The 25,534-nt window shown below is 34.1% G+C and overlaps 2 protein-coding genes across 2 annotated transcripts in view; one reads left to right on the top strand and one right to left on the bottom strand.

Annotated features, from left to right (window-relative positions):
• The window catches only part of Bap170 (Brahma associated protein 170kD), a 59,227-nt gene extending 45,746 nt beyond the window's left edge, over positions 1-13,481 (top strand). Inside the window, exon 38 of the mRNA XM_068766854.1 lies at positions 13,372-13,481. The gene's annotated coding sequence lies outside the window, so the exon portion shown is untranslated. The remainder of the gene's footprint in view (positions 1-13,371) is intronic.
• LOC137923631 (facilitated trehalose transporter Tret1-like) lies at positions 13,230-24,036 on the bottom strand. Its single transcript, XM_068766853.1, has 7 exons — positions 23,762-24,036; positions 20,089-20,244; positions 19,378-19,580; positions 17,180-17,366; positions 16,173-16,555; positions 15,021-15,132; positions 13,230-13,593 (listed from the first exon to the last, which is right to left on the bottom strand). The coding sequence occupies exons 1-7, from the start codon at positions 23,814-23,816 to the stop codon at positions 13,319-13,321; spliced, it is 1,371 nt and encodes a 456-aa protein (XP_068622954.1). The 5' UTR covers positions 23,817-24,036; the 3' UTR covers positions 13,230-13,318.
• Between the last annotated feature and the right edge of the window lie 1,498 nt (positions 24,037-25,534).

The raw sequence follows: 25,534 nt of genomic DNA, 5'->3' as shown, positions 1-25,534 counted from the left end.
TCACTCTTAACGCTAAGGGATGGAGGGTGTCCGATCTTGCGACAGTTTCGAGGGCGGACCGCGAGTCGCTCAGTATGGCGCAGGCTTGCGCTGACTCGCCGGCCGCGTACCCTGTTGCCTCAGCTAGAGCCAGCAGCTCTGCCTGGTATACGGTGCAGAAGTTGCCCAACTTGAGCTTTTTTGTGTACAGCTCTGCGGCGCCCCGCTTGACGCAGAACGCCGCACCCACCTTATCTTCTATGCGGCTGCCGTCGGTATAAATTACCAAGTCGGCAGCCGCGGTGGCAAGTCGGACTTCCTCCGCACTTTTCCCCAGACAGGAGAACTCCACACCAACTTGACCAGACGGGTGCGGTAGTCTCAGGTAGCTGACCGGTACCTCCAGGTCTCGGTCCCTTACCACCTGCCGGGAATGACCCTTTCTTATCATATCTTATATTCAAATAAGCGGGCTGCTTCTTGGACCCGAAGGTCCAGGGGAAACAACCCGGCAAGTATGAGGGCCGAGTGCAGGGACGCGGTCCTGTGGGTCCTCGCGGTCTTCTGCGCGAAGCCCCGCTGGACCGCGTCCAACTGCCTGCGGACCAGCAGCTTCCTAGCCGCCGGCGCCCATGCACTCGCTGCATACAAAATCGTCGGCTCCAGCACCGCCAGATACATCGCTCTGATTACCTCCGAGTTCAGACCCCAAGATACCTTCGCAGCCCTGCACAGCTGTCGATAGAGGCCCTGTGCCTTCTTGCTCACGTTCTTCACGTGACTGTTGAACGTGAGCCTATCGTCAATTGTGCGATCGGCGTGTTTGGCTCCAGGTAGACTGATATCACCCCTATTTCCCAAGCCCCAGTTCTCAGTCTGGCCACAGAAATGTTTCCAGACGTGAGGTGGAGACATTGAGTGATATCGATGGTATCGTCGAATAGCATAATGGCTGCCTTGACAACCTCACCGCATTGTACTACCCTTGTCTCCGGGTATTGCCGCATCTCACCAGTAGTGTCTATATATGGTTCCTAAACCAGTGCAAACGCCCAGCCTCTCTTCGGCGCTTCGCATATCAGTTCGGCTGTGGAGAGCTCGGAACTTTGCAGGTTCAAGTGCACAACGCGGTGCCGGTGGCGCCCCTGAGTTCTACGGTGGTCCACCGCGGCGCCCTTAGCAATAGACTATGGGCGCTCGTGCAATGGCGTCCCACCTCTTTCTCACGGGGCAGTCTTCGTCAAACGCCCTGTGGTCCCGCCGGTCTGCTTTTGCTTGACAGCCGTTGTAGGCGGGAGGCTTTCCTTGTAGCCTATCCGGTCAATGGGCGCGAAGGTGCCGGCCACCACAATGACTGCATCTGTCCTCCTCCGTGCATTGTCTCTTGGTGTGGCCGTAACCCAGGCACCAGGTGCATTGTACCAGTGGAGAGTGATCCTACACTCTCACTCGCTGGAGGTCGATGTGCAACACGCCAGCGTCTGTTATCCTGTTCCACACGGGCGGGGACACGCGCATGACTACGTGTACCGTCTGTTCATTGCGCGCTCTCCGCCTGAACCTGATCTCCAAACGCAGATCCCTCTCAGGGTAGCCGTCCAGCAAACTTGTTCTGGACTTTGATGGTCCGCACGATGTCCTCGTTTGAGTTGTAGGCCATCACGTCCTTCATTATTATGAGAGGGTCTCTGTTCTTCACGTCCTCAAGCTTCAGGTCCTTCCCGCCCCGGGGGCTCCCGCGCACTCTCGCCAATTCTGCCTCTGGGTTTTCTGATATTGGAAATCTTTAAAGGAGGCTTATGTTCAGTAGTGGACATCTTACTCTTAAAATTAATGTGAATTTGTTAGAGGCAGGCGCAGCGACGGTCATTCTGGGTGGACTGAGGATCTTGTTAAGGTTTCTGAAAACGCTGGACGCAGGGCGCTTGCGACTGATCCTGTTTGAAACTTATAGGAGGCCTACGTTGAGCAGTGGACATCCACGGGCCGATATAAATGATGTTGAAGTCGTTATTTAATACGCATTTGCTACCAAAGCCACCACGAGTACTTCATACTCGCTTATCGCTTACCCCTTTGTTTGGATCAAGTGTTAAGAAAGTTTTAATTTTAGTTTTGTTTTAATTTTTTTTTGCCATAAATTACTTACTTCAATCTTGCGTATATAGTTTTAAATCTATAATTAAAATTTTATTTCAAATTAGTTATTAATTAATGGAAATTATCGTTCAATAAACATAACTGCAATTTGGTAATCTAAACAGATTTAACACAAAGCCTAACGCTCAAGCGCTAACGAGATGAAACCGCAGCTAGGATCCGGCCAACTTTGATGAATGTATGGCGGACCCGCGCAAATATAACCGAACCGCATAACTTTATTTAATACGAAACGAGACACTGCGGCTGAAAGCTCTGACGACTAAATTAAATTACACTTTGAATATACATCAGGGTAATGTAACTACTTCATAGAATGTAAAGGGATTTGTTGGATTTTTCTATACGTTTCGTGTGCTTGACCGTATACTTTATATACTTCGTAATAAATATGCAATGCGTCATGAATAATTTAACTATAAATAATAATTTAAGGAATATCTTTTAAAAAGCTTCGTTAAGTTTCTTCTCGATGCACTTATGTGTAAAGCTTTTTAGAAGTTGCAGTGTTAGTAGTTTTATCGAAGTAGTAATAACAAATCTTTCGAATTTATTTGAATACAGTCATTCACTTCGTACTCTTTTGTTTTTAACAAAAATTGTTTGCCTGTTAGCATTTATAGCTCATCATTATTTCAGCCATTGGATATCCTTTGCTAGATAGGTTCCCACAACAATTTCCCAACAGGATCGGTCGGAAGCGACCTGCATCTAGTCTTCCTCTTTAATAACGTCATCTGTCCACCTTGTGGTCGCACGTTCTAAGACATAACAGTTTAGCGGATGAGAATAACGGTGGCGGTATCGCAATTATGTACAGTTCGTTAGCGCTATAAATAACACGTTAATATGCCGGACAATACTTTAGGAAATCTAGAGGTTTTCTATCCAAACCGAAATTAAGCATTGTTACGTGAAATAAATCGAATGGCTGTTCCATAAATCCTGTATATTGTATCGACATAATTATATGGCTGTTTTTACATCTGCCAGTATAATGTGATAAAAAGGTTTCAACAGTTGCATGGCGTATGGAATGTCATGTCCTTTGTATTAGCGACGTTTTTCATGAAAGTGTCCTGTTGTTGCGGTGTTCTTGAAGGGCATGCTGCATGTCATACAAGACGTTTGTTCTCTCCTCTTTTAAAGAGTACCGTTGGTTGGGACTCGCGGGTTAACAATACTTCGATATGTGTATCTTATACTGTGGCAGCTATTGTTCTTGCATTCATAACGTAAACAAACTTTAGTGGGATATTCTTTACACTAAGGATCTAATAATAAATTGAGGTAGAATATATAGAAGAGTGCAGGGACAGATATTAAGCAATAAAGCGTTTTTTTTTCATTATATTATGATTACGTTATTCATTATTTCTGTAACTGTTGATTTTTGGATATGGTGTACCATACATTAATTGGCAATAAAGCTTTTACAGCAATAATAAATCATCCTTTATATCAATTTATACAGAATTCTGATTAAGGATTTCTAACGAAAATTCCATTTGGTACGTAACGTTACAATGACGAATTACTTTCGTTAAAGATCGTTAAGTGCGAAATTTGCAATAATAACTTTTTACATGTAACTGTATACACTTTTTTTAGTTTTAAAATTATTTCTTACATCCTGTTATTGGCTGATATGAAATTTAAAATGGGCCGGCCGCCTCCGGCAGGTTGCCCCGGTAAAAGCTTTTATGGATCAAAAATTTAAACGCAAATGGAAGGCGTGACGTTAAAATACAGAACGCTTGTCAGTATGTCAACTGTTAACACGCTAACGGCCAATTACGTCGGAGCGTGACAAACCAGCGGACGTGGCGCAAATAAAATACGATGTGTTTTAAAAAGAAGGTATATTTTTAAAATTGCTCTGTGTCTACCATCCGTCCTGACGCGAACCAATAATTAAGGGTCATTAAGGAAAAAACAATGAAAGAAACAAGACTAAAATAAATATTGTAAACAATCGCTATGTCGTTAATTATTCAGTGACTGGTGACACAAATGAAAAATGATTTCGACGATTTTGTTTATAAATTATCTTGTAGTATTTTTATAAGTAACATTAATTAAGATGTATTAGTCTGAAAGAATAAAGACATAATGGATATCTGCAAATAATTTTTCACTAGAAATTTATGGAGGTGATTTGTATCGAGCAGTAGACGCCGTGTAGCTGAAGTGATGATAATGACGCTGAACTATTTTCTAGTCATCATCATCATAACAGGTGATAGACGCCCACTGCAAGACATAGGACACCCCCAACGATCAACTCGATGAGCCATTTTGACCATATCGTCGATCCACTAAATCGGTGGCCTTTTCACGTTGTGTTTACCGGGTCGTGGTTGCCATTCGAGAACCTTTCGGCTCGGTTGCAAGAGAGATGTGGCTCGCACACTGCCTCCTAGTTTCTTTTGCGGACCTCTTCATTTCTGTTTCGATCTTGCAGCGAAGCGATTTACAGTAATTAAATAGGCTAGTATGCTTGGCTACAAAATAAATGTTATTAATAAAATAAAAGTTAAATATCTTAAAGTAAGTTACTTATGACTAGAAGAGACCTGAACTTATTATATATATGCTTACATAATATACAAATGTTGCAATTGAATTTAAACATATTAAAAATGATATAAATTATCATTATTTATTAACCATAGTGCCTCCCTAGTATTTGTATATACTCATGTATATAAACTAAATGGGTATATATTTTCAAATATAATTATAAAGTCGCTGTTCTTTTTTCTGTACTATTACAGAGTAACTTGACCAGGAACTCTATAGAATCGAAGACACACTAGCCCTAGTTCAGATACAAGAGATAACGCGATAAAATGATATAAACTATTAATATTTTTTCAACAATTAATAATTAGAGAAGCTTATACAACTGATAACGGAAAGCAGGACTTCAAATTAACAGCACTAAATCACGTACAGCGGCAATAACTAACAACTACATACAGTACTTAGAAGAATACACATATAGCCAAACAATCTCCAGCTCAACATACCGATAAATAAATTCAAACTAAAATTATCTCATCTTGGAGGAAATATTAAAAATAAAAATAAATTCTAAAGAATCCACAAATACTATCTAAAATAAAAAGACACGCATATAACTATTGTATCCTCCCGGTTATGACGTATGGTTGGCAAATATGTTGTGTCCGGACTATCTAAAAATTAGAAGTATGGCAAAACAACCTGGGAAAAAGTAAGAAAAAAGGTTTGTGCCAACTTCTCATACGGAAAATCCAGATAACATCACATACTCGTATGTAACACGAGCATTGAAACGTCTGAAATGGGAATCAGCTGGACATACTATTAAATCGAAGAAAGGAAAGTGGGCCAAAGATGTAATAGAATGGTACCCAAGAGATGGTAAAGGTAAGAGAGAAAGACTATCATGCATAAAGGAGGATGACCTAAAAGCTACAACACATGGGACATGGATGATAAAACAGCATAATAGTGTACTATGGACGATTGATGGAGGTCTGGAGAGACCTTTTCCGAAAAGTAAAACAAAGAAATTAACTGTAAGATTTGTTCGTGAATAAAGACTTATTGAATTGAATTGAAAAATTACTTTTTAAAACTGTGATAATTGCTATGGAAAGTGTTGACTAACAAACATAATAATATATTACACTATAATAACATTGTTGCAAAATAAAATTAAATACGCCAAGAAATTCTAACTCAACACAATGTTTGTTTTGGTTCTGCTGACACCTTGTTCATAAATAATATTGTATACTATGGTAAAACAATAATGAACAAATTCGTTAAGTTTTATTAATCTGAGAATTCCTTTAAAAATATTAAAATATATTTGTATTGTTTAAATTATTAAGAGTCAATTTGGGGACTCTGTGAGTCTGAGCCAGTATTTAGGTGAGCAGCGATTTCCCCGGAGCCTAACTAAGAGCTGCCGTTATTACCATCTGATGTTCCTCGCGTTGTTTTTCTTGGAAAGGACTTCGGATGTTTAGGTAGTCTTGCAGACAGCTTATTCGTCAAAGAGAAGTCTAAGAAATAGATATCGTCTCTTGCTTAGCTTGCACATTATTCTGCAAGAGTTAAATTGTATTATGTCTTTTTGTTAAGTTGTCTTTGGTCTTTGTTTATAATCAACGCAATATTTATACTGATATTAATGTTATAAATCAAATGCGTGTTAACAAAAATATCATTTTTGAATTTTATCGGTCATCGTGGCGATCTTTGAGGGAGGTATATACCTTGCAATAAAGTTACAAAGCTACCATCAGTGCGACGTACCGGTAGACTTCCTTTCGTCAAAAATGGTGAAGATGTAAATTATATCCATGACTGTCCAATGTTTAGACAAACATTTGGCATCAAATTACCCATTGTGGCATCGACAAAAATTAATATAAGAATACGAACGTCTGGATGTGACTGGGCGAATCTCGGCAATATATAATAAAAGTTTTAAGCACTGTTTAATCTTTAAATTGCCTATAAATAAATTTATTACCAGACTTTCGCTCTTTGAGATTGAATTCAAAGAACATAATGAAGGTATAATGATTTATTAACCATTATTCGCTGAAATATTGGATGTCGTCGTAAATTCAGGTTAAGAAAAAAAAAGTTTATTTTTTCAGTATTTCAATTATTTAAACATTTCTTATATAAATTTTGAACTTCACCCTGAAGGAATTTTCTACCTGTTAATCATTTGAGCAGTGCAGAGAAAAATAATGAAGATACGTGAAGTAAGTAAATATGAAAAAAGAGATAGGTTTTGTCTGTAAAAAGAATTACCTCTGATACACTCCGAGCCTCGTTGGCAAGCTTACTGTCGCTCAACGGGCTATGCTTGATTTCTCTTCGACAGTGATTCGGAAAAACGAATGAAAGTAACTAATAAAAACCAGAGGGTTTAAGTAGCAGGTCACATGGCTCGCTGGATCATGCCGCTGGGAATATAAATTTCTGGTGTAGAGACGGACGTTTACCTTATGACAGGCCACCATAAAGACGGATTGGATTGGCAGACGCTAAATACAGGAAATATGTATCCAACATTGAACTTTCTTTATCCGAACTTAAGTCTTTATTATTAATATTTATATATTTCTAAAATATAGACATATTTCTAAAATTAACACATTCATTTTTTTTTAAATTGACATACAACAAACAATTATAAAACGAATTTAACACGGTAAACTCATTTATTTCATCACTTGGATTTTTATATTAATAGAATGTTCGTACAATAAAGGTTAAATGAAAACCCGTACGAAGCTTTTGTCTGATTCAACACAACCCTCATCACGCGCACGCTCCTGACGTGAACTAAGCTGTGTGATTTTGTTACAATGGAACCAAGTAATGCTTTGTTAAAATGCTTACATAATCGAGTTATACTAGATAATTCTATAAGTTATACGCGTGTACAGTATGATTTGTTACAGGTGTATAATCTTTATAGAGTTGAATATATAGTTCATTTGTCAGCAAAAAGCTTTAAACCTTGTATACCTATTCAACTTTCACCCTGTATAAGGTGGTTGCTCTGATATATGTTAAATTAATTTAGTTTTCATTGGAACGCGATAGGATATTAATATCTAGCAGTCAGTCTGCAGTGACAGATACTAAACAAAAATTAAGTAAGAAAAGGACCAATATTTAGCCACTTCCGCACATGCTGTGGTAGTCGTGCAATGAAATGTACCGCCCGCCAGCCCGCTGATAAATGCGTATGCGGCAAACAATGCAACGACAAACACAGAGGCTCTCTGTTTGACACTAATCGGTGTAACATAACTCCTGAAGATGCCCCGTGGAGGGGTGAAACACGTGTTGAGTGATTTGGTGGTGGCGGTTGTGTGATTCGCAGAAGTGGCTAAATATTGGTCCTTTTCTTACCTAGGATGGACTTCCGCGAAGTAACGCCTGATTCCATTAAATATTAAATAAAAATTAATTTTAATAAGAAATAATGTGAGTTCGGAAAACGTATTTTCTTTCTATATTATCATTACGTTATTTATTATTTCTGGAACTATTCACTTTTGAATAGGGTTTACCATGCATTAATTAACAGTAAATGAGCTATACAATCACCACCATAATAACGCACGATTGTTCTTTGAATTTACATATCAGTATTTAAGACAAAAGATTGAAGTCGCTATGTGCTGGCTGCTTACCAAAAGCTCTATTTCAAATCTATGGGAGGGGCCTATGTTCGGTTATAGACATTGTACTGTTATGTACTGTATTTTATGATGACGACGTAACAAAAATATAGGTTCAGTAAACCATAAATCGATTTAATTATACAAATGGACAAAATTATAGTTAATTTTTATGTGATATAAGTGTCTATTAAAGTTTTACTTACTTAGTCAGTAAAAATTTTACAAATCTCTCAGTTATTATATAGGCGTGCTTAAAGTATACTGCCTGTTTAAGGATTGAGATAATATGAGTTCAAAAACAGGTTTTGGGCATTTTTGTATAATTTATACGAGATTTATGAAACAATTGTAATAAAATATTTATGTACATTCTGATAAAAATATTGCTGTAAAATGCAAACGAGTATTTATTATATATTTATGTACAAATGTATCTGACATTTCAAACATATTTACAAGAATAATATTACTGAATATATGTGGGCAAATCAGGATGAATGAGTAATGCTAGACTAGAAGTAGAGGACTGCGATTTGCGATAGTAGATCGCTGGTTCGATGCCCGGTGTACATTGTCATATAATTCTTATTTTGTGATTTAATTACATAAAATTGACACTGCTCATAAACAAGTTTGCAAATGATGAGAAGCGTACTATAAAACCAAACTGCCACCGTCAAGCGTGGATTTTAATAGTACATCCCTCCATAGATATCTTTTGGGAAGGCCTAAGCCTGACAGAGGGCATCTATGGACTGCAACGTTGATAACGACGACCTTGGAAAAGAAAGGAAACACTTAGAAATTCATCAAGATGGCGACCAATGACGTGGAGTACTTTAGATTCAGAGGGCTTGTAGGAGATCGCTCTTCTAATACGTTTCAAAGAACGCTGAAAAGATGACTTTTGAAATAAGTATGAAGAATTATAATTATAGTGATCTGATCGACCAATAAGGTATCATGTATAAGTTATAATACTAATCGTAATTAATAAGAGAAATATTAAAGGTTGTGCAAAATTGTTCCTCGGCTGTTAACGCACGCATTATTTGTGCGCATAGCAATGGAAACAGCTAGAAAAGTAAATTGAGGTGAAGAACCAACGACATTATAATTAATATAAAAGCATGTGATTGTTTCCAAACCATAAGGTATATTAAAAAAGGCTAAAAGTGATTGATCTCTAGGTATTGATTTTAATAATCTATAAAAAACAATTTGCTTTTTTGTAATGTACTAAACATGAATATTAATCCGTAAATCCTCATAATCATGTCCTTTGGGAACACACTGAGAGCAAGTTTAGTTTCTCGCTGTCTTTGGTGAGGACGTTGATGGATGAAAGCGCTTAGACGGCTCTAATGACTTGTATTTGGTTCGCTTACCGAAGAGAGCCTCAATTTTAAAAAGTAATGTTTTAAAACAGTATCGCCTAGTAAACACGTTATTTAACTTTTATTAGTTAAATAAGTCATTAACCTCAAATTATTTAATTATGTAAGACTTATTGTTGTACACTTAACATCAGAAAGAGAGCATAGAGTTATTAAAACTTAAAAAAAGTACATTGGACGGTCTTGTCACACGAACCAACATATTACATACAACCATAGTATTGAAACAGAAGAAAGTAGTGTAGTCGACGTATAAAGTGTACAATATAGTTCAGGATATGATATATATGTAAAGTAGTTAAATAAACACACCCATACATAAATTTACTTATGATTACTAATTGGATATAGGGGTAAAAGCTTTAAGGAGGTGAACGTATAGCTAGTTAACCAGCAAAAACTTTTAAATTTTTCCAACTTTTCCTATCACTCCGTGTAAAGTATTTTTCGAAATATGTAATATTAATAATTTTTTTCAGTAGGAATATAGTAATCCGAATTTTGGAAACGCTTTCTCTTATTATATATTTATTACAGTATTTTTATTACACATTAATTAAATATTAATAAAGCAAATGAGCTATACAATCACCCTTAATGCTTTAATTAACACATAAAATCAATGAACCTGAAGTGAAAAATGAATAAAGAGTAAAAGGATACTCGAATACTAGAGATGTCCTATTTCATTTGTAAAGCGACAGCTAAGGTTGGACACGCATGGTGAATGGAATAAGAGATATATCGAAGGTACTACGGCTTTGGTAACGAGGAAATTTTTTCAGACGCCTTTCCGGCCCATCTCATGCTTCGTCAAGTTGAGCTGGACTTGCTTTTGGTCTAAATGTTCACCGGGCAAGAGAGAATCTTCGAGTACTTACGTAGCTTCAAGCTCAGGGAGATTTCCTGTGCTACTTTCCCAAATTTGGTGCGGTAAGAACAGAATAAACAGCCTCTGTTAGCAGAGAGAATAGAGGAGATCGCGTCAGTGGTGAGTAAAGAGAAGTGTTATCAAACCTTTTCGGAGTCTGCAAAAGGGTAATAGAAAAAACAATAAATAAATTAAAATGTACAAGAATAATGATAATAATAAACAACGGATAAAATATCTGAGATATGGGAAATGTAAATTAAGTGCGTTTGAGATTGTAAGGAAAAAATAAGAATTAAGTATAAATAAATTGTTAAACAAGTTTATGAATGCTAAAAAATAAAAAATATAATAAATAGTAATTTGCCTGGAAAGAAAGTGAAGGAAGTGAGGCGATGTATGGAAAAGAATCATTGATATTGTGGAGAAAATTAGAGAAAAAAATGAAAGACATTAAAAATGTCAAAAAATTAGTATGAAAATAAAAAAATACGTGATTTTTTTGTAAATAAAGAAAATACTATCCCCCCATTACAGGGGTTCAAAAAGCGGTCTCAAAAACGAGGCCAAACAAAAGAAACCAACGATCCTACATAATAATAACACATCGAAATCCAACAATAAATAAAAAGCATCAAATCAACCTGACAGTGTATTTATTACTAAACAATTCTTGAAATGATTTAAAATCATACTACACTATATTGTCGATGTTTATACTATTTATTAAAAATATGGAATTTCAAAAAAAAAATACAGAAAAATCACTGAATTTAGTCAAAAATTAATATATATTTTATCACATTTTCTGTATATCAGTTTAAATACGATTGTGTATAAAATGAATCTTAATTAAGATTAATAAACATTTAAGCCAATCTCAGTATCGAGTTCGCGAATAAAGTAAAGATTTGAAAACAAGGCTTTGAAGGCTTAAAGCAACAACTCTGAAACGTTTTCTTATTATATAAGAAAGCTTAATTAAAACATTTCTAAAGGAAAAGGAATATCTAAATATCTCGTCGTAAGGATGAAATTAATAATATTATATATATAATATAAATATTATATCTTATATAGGAAATTGAAATGGAATAAGCAGACAATGTAGGAGTATATCTAAATGTTTATTAATAAATTTATTGGTAATACTAGCAGTTTAGGATAAAATTTAAGAACCATTAAAAATTAAAATATTCAGATCGTCAGCGATAAAGGCTCAGTGATTTTAGTTTTCATTACTAAATATAAATGTCAACTCCTGAACCGATTAAAAAGGTTAAAAAGTCTGAGTTCTAGTAATGTAGTCGACATATTTTAAGAAACTCTAATATATATAAAACATGTACCTAAATTCATATCCACAGAATTATTTACATTTTTTGCCAACCTTAATTATTACTCTAAACAAACGGTTTCTGATGACTAAAGCTTTTCTGGTGTAGAGATCATTCGTCTATGGATCTCCACATTCCCGATGCGATCTAGTAAAGAAACCCTTTTTCGGTATTTGTTTTAAAATCAAACGATTACTCGGATTTCCAAACGACCTTTACTTTAGGGATAATAAATTTATGTTATAGTAGCATCGGTTTTTTTATATCTAGAATTAAAAAGTCTAGTCTGTTGAAGTCAACAAAGATTTTTTTACCGGTATTTTTATGTAGCGGTAAAATGTCACATAGTCAATTTATGGTTATTTTCATCGTTAAAACGGATTTATGTCGCTAACTTTTTTATCTGGACTTTTAATCCATTTACAGATATTTTTTCGGTTTACAAATTTAATGAAATATATTTTTATCGCTAAAGATGTAGAATTAATATGTGAATCATTAATTTTTCATTGTAATATTAAGGGTTAAGTAGGGTTTTTCCGTTTTTTATCTTTTTACAATAATATAAGCAAAGAATATGCCCAGTCAAGGAAAATTCATTTTTATTTTTAGTCCCGGCGGAATAGCTTGCAGACCTGGTTATTCACGATGAAGTATTGGAATCTACATAGTCATTTTTAGTCATAAGGCTAACTGGCTGGCTCTTTATTTTCGTAAAATCTATGTAACCTATAAACTTATTAATAAATCAGGGCATTGTATGATGTTAATTACCTAGAATAATTAGTTTTTAATTTTAGGTCTTGAAAAGTCGTGAAATCGGTATTACCTATTGCTGAACCATCTGATACCTAATGGTGCCGTTGAGGAAAAGTAAGGTAGTTGTACTTGTGTTCGGTAACACTTCTCTTTCTCTTTTTGGGCTACTAAATGCGTAGGAGCCAAATACCGGAACCATCGAAGAAGCCGTCTGAGAATTGGGGCTTATACTCACTAAGTAATGCGAGCGAGATAATACTGATGACTGCGGTCTTGCTTTTGAGATAACGTAATCAATGAAACTGTGCAAATTCGTACGGGTTTTAGTTGGGATATCTCCAATATAAGTCGTTCATACACGCGATGCGAGGGCATGTATTTCCTCCGTGTGTTCCTTCTGCATGTATGCTCACAAACATATTTCCAATGTCGAGTACAAGTCCACAAGTTTTTAAATGAAACCAGTATAATAAATAAACCTTTAATATTAAATAAATACATATAAAGGTATAAGATCTTCAATTGTCGTAAAAAATAAGTTTCATTTTATTGTTCCGATGTAATTTTATTTTCAATGTTGTAATTAACTTTTGCGTCTTTGTTTACTCAATTTTTTGCTCCTAATGATTTTTGTATCTCATTAAAAGTTTTTCCTTTAGTTTCAGGTATGCAGAAATAAATAAATAAGATGATTATTGCACATACTATACTGAAGGACCAGTACGTCATCGCTGGACCAATGGCCAATGTAAATGATCCGAAATATTTTGTGGTAAGAAACATTGTGAATGCGGTGACTAATACTGCGACCGACACGCCGAAAGATCTTGCAGGGCCATCAAATAATTCCGATATTACAACCCAAAATAATGCTCCGGTACCTAAAAATAAATACGATATATAGTTGTAATTGCTTCAAAGAGAATATATATGTCAGAAAAAAATTTAAACCATCGCTACTCTACAGGTAGTTTGTTGACTAGTCGCGGTAAAATACATATTAAAAGGCGGTTCTCTACTATAACTACTAGTATTGTTTCAAGTGATGTCACCACTCTTGGCACTGAGGCTCTCACAACTTCATCGAAGTTGAGTTTATGGAATCGGAATCAAAGAGGTCACAATTAGAAACTGAGTTTCTGTATAGAAGACCAAGGAGGAATACTACTCAAGATAATTGTGAGGTAAAGCAATTGTCGGCAAAATTCTTTAAGCATAGCAATATGTTTAATATTTTCAACCATCACTCTGAAATATGTTACATTATTTTTTTTCTATAGCATTGCGAGAGGATAATAACTTCTATGAATAAAAAGTGTGCAGCGACAGTAAACTATTATTTATTTTTATATCCATAATAATTCGAATTCCAAGGACATTTTTTACCGCGGTTTATTTACTATACGTCATTTATTATTTTCTAAATCATGAATGCACCCTATGTGCACAGGAATGCTATGTTTTGCATAAGGTGACCCTACATTAATTGGCAGAAAATGAGCTGTAAATTCACCCTTTCAAAGCTTGTACACCATATAACCAATGACCCTGTATTTAGAATTTAATAAAATAATATAATTATTTTACATTTATAGTTTATGTAAATAAACAAAAACTAACAAAAATATTTTTAACTATAGAGCTATAACAAAGTTCACTATTGTTTTTTAATTAACTTGTTGCTTAAATTGTTCATTGAGTACAACTTAATGATTTGTTTCCAGCTAGACGAAGCCTCTTTCACGTATCTAGTACACCTAGTGGTCGTTCGAGAAATGTTCCCGAGAAAAGTAATATCGAAGAGTGGTGACATTGAGTCAAGACTACGAAGCCCAAATCTGTTGCCTTGTCATTTTATAGGAACATCTCAAAACCAGACTCTTTTGTAAGTTCGAGAAAATATTTGCAGAAATAAATTAAAACTGGCGATGGTTCCATTAGCATAAAATTGAAAGAGTGTTTTTGAAAACCTTTAGTGCCATATGAAAGGATGTTTTTCGAATATATAAAGGACAACTTGAGGATATATTTCTTAAAAATGTTAAATATTCGTGAAAGCACTAGTGTTTTTTTTAAATTTAATTGTCAATAGTGAACTGTATTACGACTCACACTTTGTTTTGAACATCATAAATCTTTCGGCACTACATCTTCGTCATAACAATCCTTAATAAAAAAGCAGTGAAAATTAATCTCACTCTTCCAGAATATTAAAAATATGGCTTCAGAAGAAAGTTTAAATGAAATAAGTTTAAATTAAAAATTTCACAGAGTAGAAAATAAACTTTCAATTTCAATTAAAACAAACCTGCACTGTAACAGTACACGACGAGTATCAGAGATATTACAGGTAAGTAATTAATAAGTCCAGTGATTGTTTGTGTAGTTTCCTTTATTTTGAAGAAAGTGCCCAAACCAATCTGTAATATTAAAATGTGTTAGAAGACAATCTTAGTGTTTTATACGCGAGTAGCGGCTGAAGGTAAGTTACCATTTGTGCACAAATTCTCCTCGTTCTTTTTTCATGGCGAGGAACATGATAGCTAGGGTGATCGAGGTTTAATTTACTATTTCGACCTTAATGCAACGGCAGCGATCACATTACTGATGAAGTTCGATTTAAAATCGGCGTTCGAATTTGAAAACTTACGTACAAATACGGAGCTTGAACGCTACATATATAGGTACATTACTTTTACGTGCAAATGTATTAACTTCAAAAGATACATTTCTCAGTATTATTTCAAGAAAGTTTGAAATGTAGTTGTTATAGTTGTCGTGATAGTGTCATTAACTGCCTTATATATTTGAGACAGGAGAGTGCACCAGTGTCTTAATGTACAAGATATTTTCGTTGACAGATAATTAAAATATTAAAGTAAGGGGTTGTAAGTAAAACCTTAGTAGACTAATGAAAGTAACCGATAAACCTCAGTGGCAGTTGGTAGGTACAGCGCGGAATAGACGGCTGCTAAAGCATTAAAGATCTGGATGACGGTTCGGAAGGTGCAGTAAAGTACGTTTACCTTCTGAGTAGACAGCCGACCTTGTACAGGTCGTTGAAAGACCTTGAATATAGCCACTTCCAACCAGTCTTCTTGGAAATCTACGGGGGAGGTCTATGTTTCAGCGGTGGACGTACTACAGCTAAATGATGATGTCGCAATGATGAACTTGCGCTTGCACTATAGGGACGGTTGATGATTTTTAAAAAGTAACTATTACTAACTTAATTGTAAAGCGGTTCATTATCTGTTGATGCAAGAAAATTTGAAATAAGTTATAAATAATTTCGTCAAGATGGCCAGACCAATTTGTTATGGTCGTATGAAGACTTTAGATAAAAACTGCTTTCAACCGATCCTTTAGACAATCTATGGTGGAAGCCTATATCCAGTAGTGGCTGAAATAATGATGATAAATATCGGTGAATTATAACAAATAAATTTATAAATATTACCATGCCAATTAGCACACCGCACGATGATATTATCATTATATGTCTTCTCTTAAAGCGTTCAGTCACTATTGTTAAACTGGCGCTTGCTAACAGTTGTATCAATCCTATTATAACTGATGCTGTTTCAGGCATTACATTAGTTTTTGTCGATTCTAAAATTGTTTGCAAATAATATGACACCGCATTGAATCCCGACAGTTGTGTTAAAACACCAAACAATATTGATATTATTAGAGATTTTAGTACAATTCGATTCTTTAGTAACTCGAGTATATTAGCTTTTTTATTATTCATCGATGTTGCATATGCAGAAATTTCTTCGTTAGCCTGTTCCTTCGAACCGTATAAGAATTTCAACACTTTTATTGCATCGTCGGTTTTCCCTGAAAATTATAAATAAAATGAAATAATAATAAATATTTATTTATTTAATTAAGACTGATATTATTGTAACTACTTTTTCATTAATAAATAAAACAAGATCAAATTCCATAAACTATAGATGTAAATAACAGTGAAGTGCGAGAACAAATGAATTTGTGATTTATTCATATCGAAAACATTTTAGTATGGCCGATGGCCAATCATTATATATTTATTAGACACAGCACATGCAAATGACACAAGCTAGATTATAATAAAAGAGAAAATAAAATTGAAAGGACGATTTAATAATAATGTACAACTAAACTAATCTAGATATTGTACGAAATTATTAATAATGACTGTTTATATTAACTTTTAATAAATGCTTAAACTACTATTTTAAAATGGAAGAATTCAAGTAAATATTCCTAAGTTGAACCTGACGGAATAGTGTCTGCGTGTGTGTCAATATCGGGGCGCAGTGATTTTAAAACCAGCTCGAAACGCAATGATATAACCCGTGGCTTAAACAACTCTCAGCTGGAATCTCTGGTGTGATGTGCGCTGCAGTTTGTCGACGTGATACGAAAGAGTACGGGACTAAAGTTGAATTATTACATATTTTCTCAGAAAAACTTTACCTTTTGAGTACAAGAAGTACGGACTATCCGGCAGAAACAATGTCGGAATGCTTGTAGCAATAATCAGTCCAGCAAACGTTATACTAAAAGTATTGTATGATACAAAAGGTCCGACTGATAAGGTTATGACGACGCCCAATGAGGAAAAGACTTGTAGAAACGTGCCGAGAGATCCACGTATATTCTTCTGTGGATAAAAATGCACATTTTAGTAATTTGTTAAGATTTAATTTAACTTAAAATACTGCTTTTGAGTCTACGTGAAATGAAAGGTATAAACGTTAGTCACTAATAACTATGCTATTATTAAAATAAGAAATAATTTTGATTTGTATATTATCTTTATACTTAGCTAAAACAGGGCAGCGTCTATCATGTTAGTTGCACAGCCTATAGTCGGTGTTATTTCATAAAACCCATTCTTGATAATTTTTAACACACCGAAAAAAATTCGGGAAAAGTTTATTACTTGTTCTTATAGTTATATGTTCTTATATATATATATTCACTAAATATATATATATATATATATATATATATTCACTATATATACATATATATATATTTAGTGAACGCCCCCTTAATGGAAATGGAATTTCCAAATTTTAAGTACCTAGGATTGTATTAGCTTATTCTTATTATCGCGGAGACTCCTTTATTATTTTATTAAAAACAGATGTTAGAAAACAACTTACACTTTTGAGACTTTTTTTAGACATTTTTGTGTCGATTTTTCAAAAACCGGAAGTTAAGCAAGATTTATGATTTAAAGTTAGAGCATAACATTATTTAAATTTCGGTTGATACACTTCAGAATAAGTATATCTAAAGTGGTCTTTATGTATCTCTTCAAAATTGTTTTCAATCATGGCATGTGATCACTTTGTGTAAATGTGGAAATCTCTTATATAAGTTGATAATCAAACACCAAAGTTCAGTGTTAGAGCAAGTCATGCTAGATGTGTATATCTACGTATATCGCAAATAGATTAAAAGCGAAGCCGTTTACAATGTTAATATTTGTCTCTTTGTAATCGAGATTACAGCAAACAAGAATCTTATTTATCTGCACCAGTTATTCCTGTATTAAGTTAACACGGTGTACGTAATGTATAAATAAAACGCATTAAAAATTATCTTATCTATTAAGCGCTATATTAATGTGGATTCAGTAACATTAACATTCTTTACTTTAATCAATTGTTGGATATATTTATGTATAAATATAAGTATAAATGGTTTTATATAATTTATTTATTTTTATATCACATATAACTGCTATAAACTATAATATTTTATACATCCGATTGAAGGAGATTAAATTAAGTTAAATAAGCTATAAAGGCACATATAGCGCAAGACCGTTCATTATTTCGGTAGGCCACCCTATGCCCTATGCCTTGCAGTGAGCGTCTATAGGTTGATATGATGATGATGATGATAAAGACGGTTATGGGGGAATATACCATAATCGCCACACTTGGCAGGTGTGTTAACGATCGCTGTCTGGTATTATGTTACCCAGAAAACGCCGGGATGGCCTATCCTCTTGAAACTTGTTTGTGAGCAGTGGCATTTCTATATAACTAATACACAAAGTGTGGTTTATAAATCACACTTTGTGTATTAATTATATAGCAACTTTTGTGTATTAATTATATAAGCACTCTGTGTTTGGCACTAATCGGTGTAACGTAAGTTCTGAAGATGCCCCGTGGAGGGGTGAAACACGTGTTGAGTGATTTGGCGGTGGCGGTTGTGTGATTTGCATTGTTTGCCACATACGCATTTATCAGCGGGCTGGCGGGCGGTGCACTTTGTTGCATGACTACCACCGCTACACACCATTGAATTACAGTTGGTCTCATAGCATTTTGTGATTTTTATGGATTAAAAAAGATTTGGTAGTTAATATAGGAGTGTCCTAGAGATCAGGAAGTACAGGGAAGAACGCCGACCTACACGCCGACATGTTTCCTTTTAATGTCGATCACCATTTTTAGTGTCATTTTTACAAATAAAATAATACAATACTTTGATACAATCGGATAAAATAGTGCTGTTTTCCTGATTAATTATTTAAGTCGTAAGTTTAATAATAACGATGTCGTTTGATTTATGTCCTTAATATATTATTTATCTATATTTTATAAATTAAACCTTTGATGTTAAAAAAAGTAAATATAATTTAATCTCACATCGCTGATTTCCGAAGCGTAAATAGGAACTATTGTAAGTAAGAAAATGTCCGCCGTTCCAATAATCGCTCGCCCCAGTATTAATTGCCATGCATCTTTTGCGAATATAAAGATGGTGCTTGCCAAAATTTTCGGAATACAAGCAAGTATTAAGCAATATTTTCTGCCGATGAAGTCCATTAACTTACTAAGAAACATGAGAACTGAAAAGACATTATTGTTAGTACATCAAAACATCTGTTTTAATTCAATGAAATTTGTAAAAATTTTCTGAACAAATCTAGACATTTTTAATTTATTGAAATCGAAGGCATCATCATACGTCATCAACGAAATAAAAGGAAACAAAACTGAATTATTTAATAAGATGATGTTAACGATTTTGTTAGTAGAGCAAGGTCGCTTTCGAGGATATAATGTTTCACAGGGATATTATTGTTATTAAGTTTACTTATTTTAATTTAAAACAATGTTATTAACATTAGTTAGTTTTAATTTTTGAAGTAAGAAGAAAGAGGTTCATCACAGTAGCAATATACATGAATATATTTACCTGTACGGTCGCATAAAGGGAAAGGATTGCATATGCCTTCGTTACCTTGAGAATTTATCTCATTATCAAAAGTAATGGCTCCACAGTTGTTGTCAATAAGTCTAACACCTATTTCTAATAAAATAAGGGCATGAGGGGGTTTCAATATGGTTGCTTACCGAACACAACGGAAAGGGACCCAGAAGACACTATCCACGAGCCTACTTCTAAAGTAATAGGTCGTTTAAGAGGAGTTTCTGTTTCATTGTTTAATTTTACCAGCACTGGAGATGGCCACGACAGACTCATACCAGTAGTTAATATGTTCAGATTCACTGAAACCAAAAACACAAGTCGATATAAAAAATTATATACTAAGTCCCTTTCCTGAATAAATAACTAATTGTGTGTATCAGTCTGTCTTTACTCGACAGATTAAAAAACCATACATTTAATTGCCGTGAAAATTTGGTAAATTGATAGGCAAAAACATGTAAAATTATTTAAAACAATGTTAACACAAGACTGTTAATGCAAGGAATAAAAATAAATTATGTACTTCTAATTTTCATCTTAAAAAATTAAATAAATCGTTATAGCATGTACAATAATACATACTTATGTATAATAATTTTCTGTAAAGAAAGATTAAAAATTAATGTTAAAAAATATTAATGATAAGAGTACATTATTCTGTCCAAGAATGATGTGACGTGGAATTAAATGTTGTTGACGCTCACTCAGGAAGCTAATTATTATCAAGCACTCGTTATAAAACTATATTTATAAAGAGCAACTGTTGAGTTTCTCGCGGGTGTTCTTAGCAGAACTGCCTTCCGAGCCGGTGGTAGCTAGGAGGCTAGGTAGGGACAACTATGTCGACATATTATGTTGATTGACCATCCGAAACTACTTATAACTACTTATAAATTTTCGTATATCCCTGGAAAGGTTTTTTAATAAGATGCCTAATACAGCAACGGGTACATTCGGGAGCATCAGATTAAAATTTTTCTAAACTAAAATTACTTCTTTACACGTGAGCCGTAAGGCATGTGATATAATGTGTCTATATAAAATTACCGTCTCCCACCCGCTTCGAATGGCGTAAAATATTCACCTAATTATTCGCCCTCACAATCTATTTTGCGGTTGAAATTTCTTAAAATCTGTAGCTGAGAAGCATTGACAAAAATTCTGTCTTAAATTAATCAATTTTGTTACAAGATTTATTAATCATTATTATGTATTCCATATCTTACAGTACTTGGTATCGATTATGTATGTGTTAAGTAGGTGTATATGTGTAACTTTGAAGCTGTGTTTATCTAACAACATTAAATCCAAGTCTTTGTCTTATTTTAAATAAATAAAAATTAATTATAAATAATTCATGGCATATTAGTTACGACACTCGTGCATTTGTTTATTTTGTATGCGGGTAAAGTAATAAAGGTATATGATGTTGTGCAAACTGTCTCTAACTAGGTCATGCTAGTATTTACAATTATAATTAAGAATTATTGTATTGAATTACTTTGTAATATCGACACGAGGCGTATGGAATTGATTTGAGTGGTCCAGTTAGTTTACTGACTTAGCGTCAATATGCAGTTTACGAAAATTAAATTGGACAGTTATTTATTTAAACTTTGACGTCTACTGTTGGGCATGGGCTTCTCCTGTACATTTTCTAAACTGTTCGGGAACGGCTTACATCTAACGTTTTCCGACTCCAACGACTTTAATAAGGTCGCCTGTCTACTTTGTGGACAGACGTTATACCTTAATCTTACGAATTTAAGGCCCAATCGGCTATCTGTTCTGCGCGCCATTTCGCCTGCCTATATGCTCACTATAACTTGCCAATCCGCTTAGCTACTTCCCTTCTTCGGATCTCGTTTTTCTGATTCGATCTCGTAGAGAAATTTCTAACATAACTCTCTTCATGGCCCGTTGAACGGTTATAAGCTTGCCATTGTGATCTGAAGTTCGACACCTCGTTCCTGTACCGTAACCTTCACTGGTAACACATATTGGTAATAGACATCTTTACACTAATGGATTTCAACGTAACAGTTTTATCTTGTAGTAACACATAATCGCTTCTTAACAGTTCATTTAAAATTTACCTTATTCGAACAACTTTGATGTTGTTCGAACATTAACTACATAGTTATGTTGGCCAAAATTTTGGTACAATGTGTAAAAGAAAAAGTCTGGGGAAGTTTGATACAGTTGAACACAAGGCCATGAAAAACGTAGGTATTTCGATGCCATTTTATATTCTACTTAATTTATTTCAATGGTTATAAAATCACATAAAAATGAATTAGCAAAGTATGTCCTATAATGATTTAATATCGGCACTAAAACTGTCATAACCAGTTTCACTGTACGAAGGTTAGGCTATTAATTATGTTTTAAAATTCATGGCTTAGTTGTGGCCTAGTGTGTAGAAGTAGTCGTGTTTTCAAAGACTCAGTTTTTATTCTGACCCACTGTGTTTGGTACAAAAGATCCGTAGATTAGAGAAAGTAGCCCAGTGGATTAACAAGTTGGAGAGGTAGTGAGCATAACAGATAGCATGAGTTTTAAGATTCTGGAGAGGAGACTCATGCGTAGCATAGGATATTACACACAAGGAGCACAAACGACCTTGTTAAGGTCGTCGGAAGACGATGAAATAATGCCGAACAGGTCCTTTTGGAATTCTACGGGGGAGTATCATACCCTACAGCTGAAACAATGACGACGATTTTATGTACTTTTTCGTGTATATTTTACTAAGAAGCCATATTTAAGGCAAAATTTATAACACCTTAAGGTCATATTTTAATAAAACGGGATATTTCCTTAACTTGTCGAAATAAAATGGCATTACTAGGTGGTCTTAGAGGCCGTCTATTGCAACTAATTATTGTCATAAACTGTTTCGATTTTATGAAGACTTGACTAATTAAACAAATCGACTTATTTTGTTTTCAATTACGCATGAAAAGATAACATTGTCTCGAAGGTAACGTTGGGAATACATAAACTGCGCTACGCAACTCAAAATGAAAATTGAATTTACGATTATAGACAGTTATAAATGGTCGACTTAACTAAAAATATAAATATTAAGAATATTCCTTGATCATAAAATTAATTTTCTAAGATTTTTGTAATACACATTTTAAATATTATGACAAGAATGACCTCCATGATATGAGCAATGGTTGCCCAGCGGCACGGACTGATACTGGGGTTCGATTTTGGGACACTTTCACACTTTGTATTTATTAACAGTTATTAATTACATGGGATTGCCACTGCTCATAAACAAGTTTCCAGAGGATGACCTGCAGTGTCCCCTGCGTATCATAATACTACACTGCGTTCGCTAGTCCGCCTACCAAGGGTGGCGACTATGCTATGTTCCTCCAGAGATATCTTTGGGGAGGCCTAAACCTTGCAGGAGAACTCTATGGGCTGACGTCGACCTACGTAATATATTTGTCGTGTAATGTCCTATTCTAGTCATTTCTACTACAAATGATAATATTTTTTTGTATTTATTGTTCGTAGTACCCTTTAACAGTATTAATTAACAATGCCAACAACAATAAAAATAAATGAAATTATTAAAAGGTTGCGAGTAGCGGTCAGTCATAAACAAAACAAGTAATTTTCCTTCTTGCAAACACGTGAAATAAATGGAATATTTTTCTATAATCTCAATTAACACTAGCAGTAACAACTTGCTTGTCTATTCACACAATGCAATTAATTATTAAAAATAATGAAAAAAAAAAACATTTAAAAAATTAAGTGACTTATAATATAAAGGATATATAAAATATTACTTACCTATTATAACAATAATACACTGTCTGAAACCAGATTGCTTCAATAGGGAGAGCATTTTATTAAATTTTAGTCACAATGAAACAAATGTTATGATAAATAAAGTTTTTTAAAAATAAATTAACAACTTGTTTGTATTAAAATAAAAATTTAACGCTTTTTATCTGTTTGCTTATATTTTTATTTAATACACTTTTATTAACTATCTTTGTAGATAATTTGTATTAATATTGCAATGAATATAAGTATATATATCACCATAATAAGCAACAATGTTAAAGATTGTAATCTTGTTTAAAAGCGTTTTTCACAACGTCTTTATTACAAGGCTTACAGAATAAGTATGATTATGAAACAAGTGCGAGCCCAGGACCTTTATATATCTATAAATTGTAAATTGTACTGGTGCGTTTCTATGAATGTCAGCAATTCGTAGGTTCAAAAAATTCACTTTAATTACGTCATTTTTTTGTTTGTAACATAGGTTAGTTGTTTTGTTTCAACATGCAAGATTACGTTGACATTTTTTAGCTTCAACAGTATATTACACTAAATTAGATTTCACGAATTAAAAAGCTGATTAAAACATCACCGGTAATATACTTTTAGACGACAACGAAATTCGCATTTCATACAAATATTGATACTTAAATCTATATTTAGCAATTACTTCATATTTAATTTTTCATTTATTAGTTCAGTTTGTTCCAATGTTAAATTGGTTAATTTAACTTAAACACAGATGCAATTTAATAAAAGAAATCACGTGTGACTGTCATGTGCAAAACGTTTGCGCAAACGTTAAACAGTTTTGTGAAGATGTGTATTATGTTTGTACATTTTTATTTAATTTTATTATTAAATATCATCTACGAAACCCGTTGACAGTTGTGTTTTATAGCGTTGTTTCATTTGTTTATTCTTCATACGATAAGAGTCGTACATAGATGATATAATAAAATAAAACATTGTAAACAGAAATAAGTATATTATGGAAATATATATTTTAAGAATAGTCGGTTTCCTGAATTGTTGAGTGTAGTTTTTGTAGTAGTTTGCTGTACGTTATTCGTCGTCTTTCTATCTTCAGCCGAACGCAGAGTATCGTGGATTGTAATATGTGTGGTTTTGAATCTCTTAGCTCAGTGTGTTCGTAGACTACATTTAAGCATTGTTCTTTCCAATTTCTTTGTGATCATCGTCATCACCATCATGATCCTGCAGAGGTAGACGGATTGAAAGTTTGATATTTCTCAAGCACAACTCAAAAGTATCATCATTATTTCAGCCGTGGAATGTTTACCCGGTTAAAAATAACCTCAATCATAGGCGGTTTTCAAGGGTCTCTGATCTGTTTAAATACGTGGAGAACAAATTCAGACACTAGTTTGCTCTTTTATAAGTAGATATGTACTTATGTGTGCATTTAAGTAAACTTACATGTTCATGTATGCACTTAACGTATGTGTGTAAATTATATTCTAGAGGTTTCGGAAAAATTAAAATAAATTAATTGATGATTGAATTAAAATAAATTAGTTGATGTCGTCGAGTGTATGCCATCGAACGTATATGATAGAAGAATAAGAGAAGTAAGAACACGAAGAGATAAGTAAATAAAACCGATACAACCGAAGTCGACTCGATTGTTACGAAAATAGCGAGGAGTTTTCGATTTACCGTATAGCTTAAAGTTACGATGAAATATTAATTACATTATTTTTTATTGGCTCAATAAATCTGCAGTTAACGTTCAGCACTGAAGATTAATGTTCT

This window comes from Battus philenor, unplaced genomic scaffold, assembly GCF_028537555.1.
Source record: "Battus philenor isolate CCGP_79_NKW_IND1 unplaced genomic scaffold, ilBatPhil1.0.hap1 SCAF_22, whole genome shotgun sequence".
NCBI lineage: Eukaryota > Metazoa > Arthropoda > Insecta > Lepidoptera > Papilionidae > Battus > Battus philenor.
Note: the sequence above shows the minus strand (reverse complement) of the source record. Positions and strands in the feature narration are given on the sequence as shown.

What these genes read in the sequence shown, in the direction of transcription:
- LOC137923631 (XM_068766853.1), bottom strand. Translation starts at nt 23,816, where the DNA reads ATGCTCTCCCTATTGAAGCAATCTGGTTTCAGACAGTGTATTATTGTT. An exon ending in GTCCCTTTCCGTTGTGTTCG is followed by an intron (nt 19,581 to 20,088) that starts GTAAGCAACCAT and finishes ATGTCTTTTCAG; the next exon opens with TTCTCATGTTTCTTAGTAAG. An exon ending in GCGGTGTGCTAATTGGCATG is followed by an intron (nt 15,133 to 16,172) that starts GTAATATTTATA and finishes TTAATATTACAG; the next exon opens with ATTGGTTTGGGCACTTTCTT.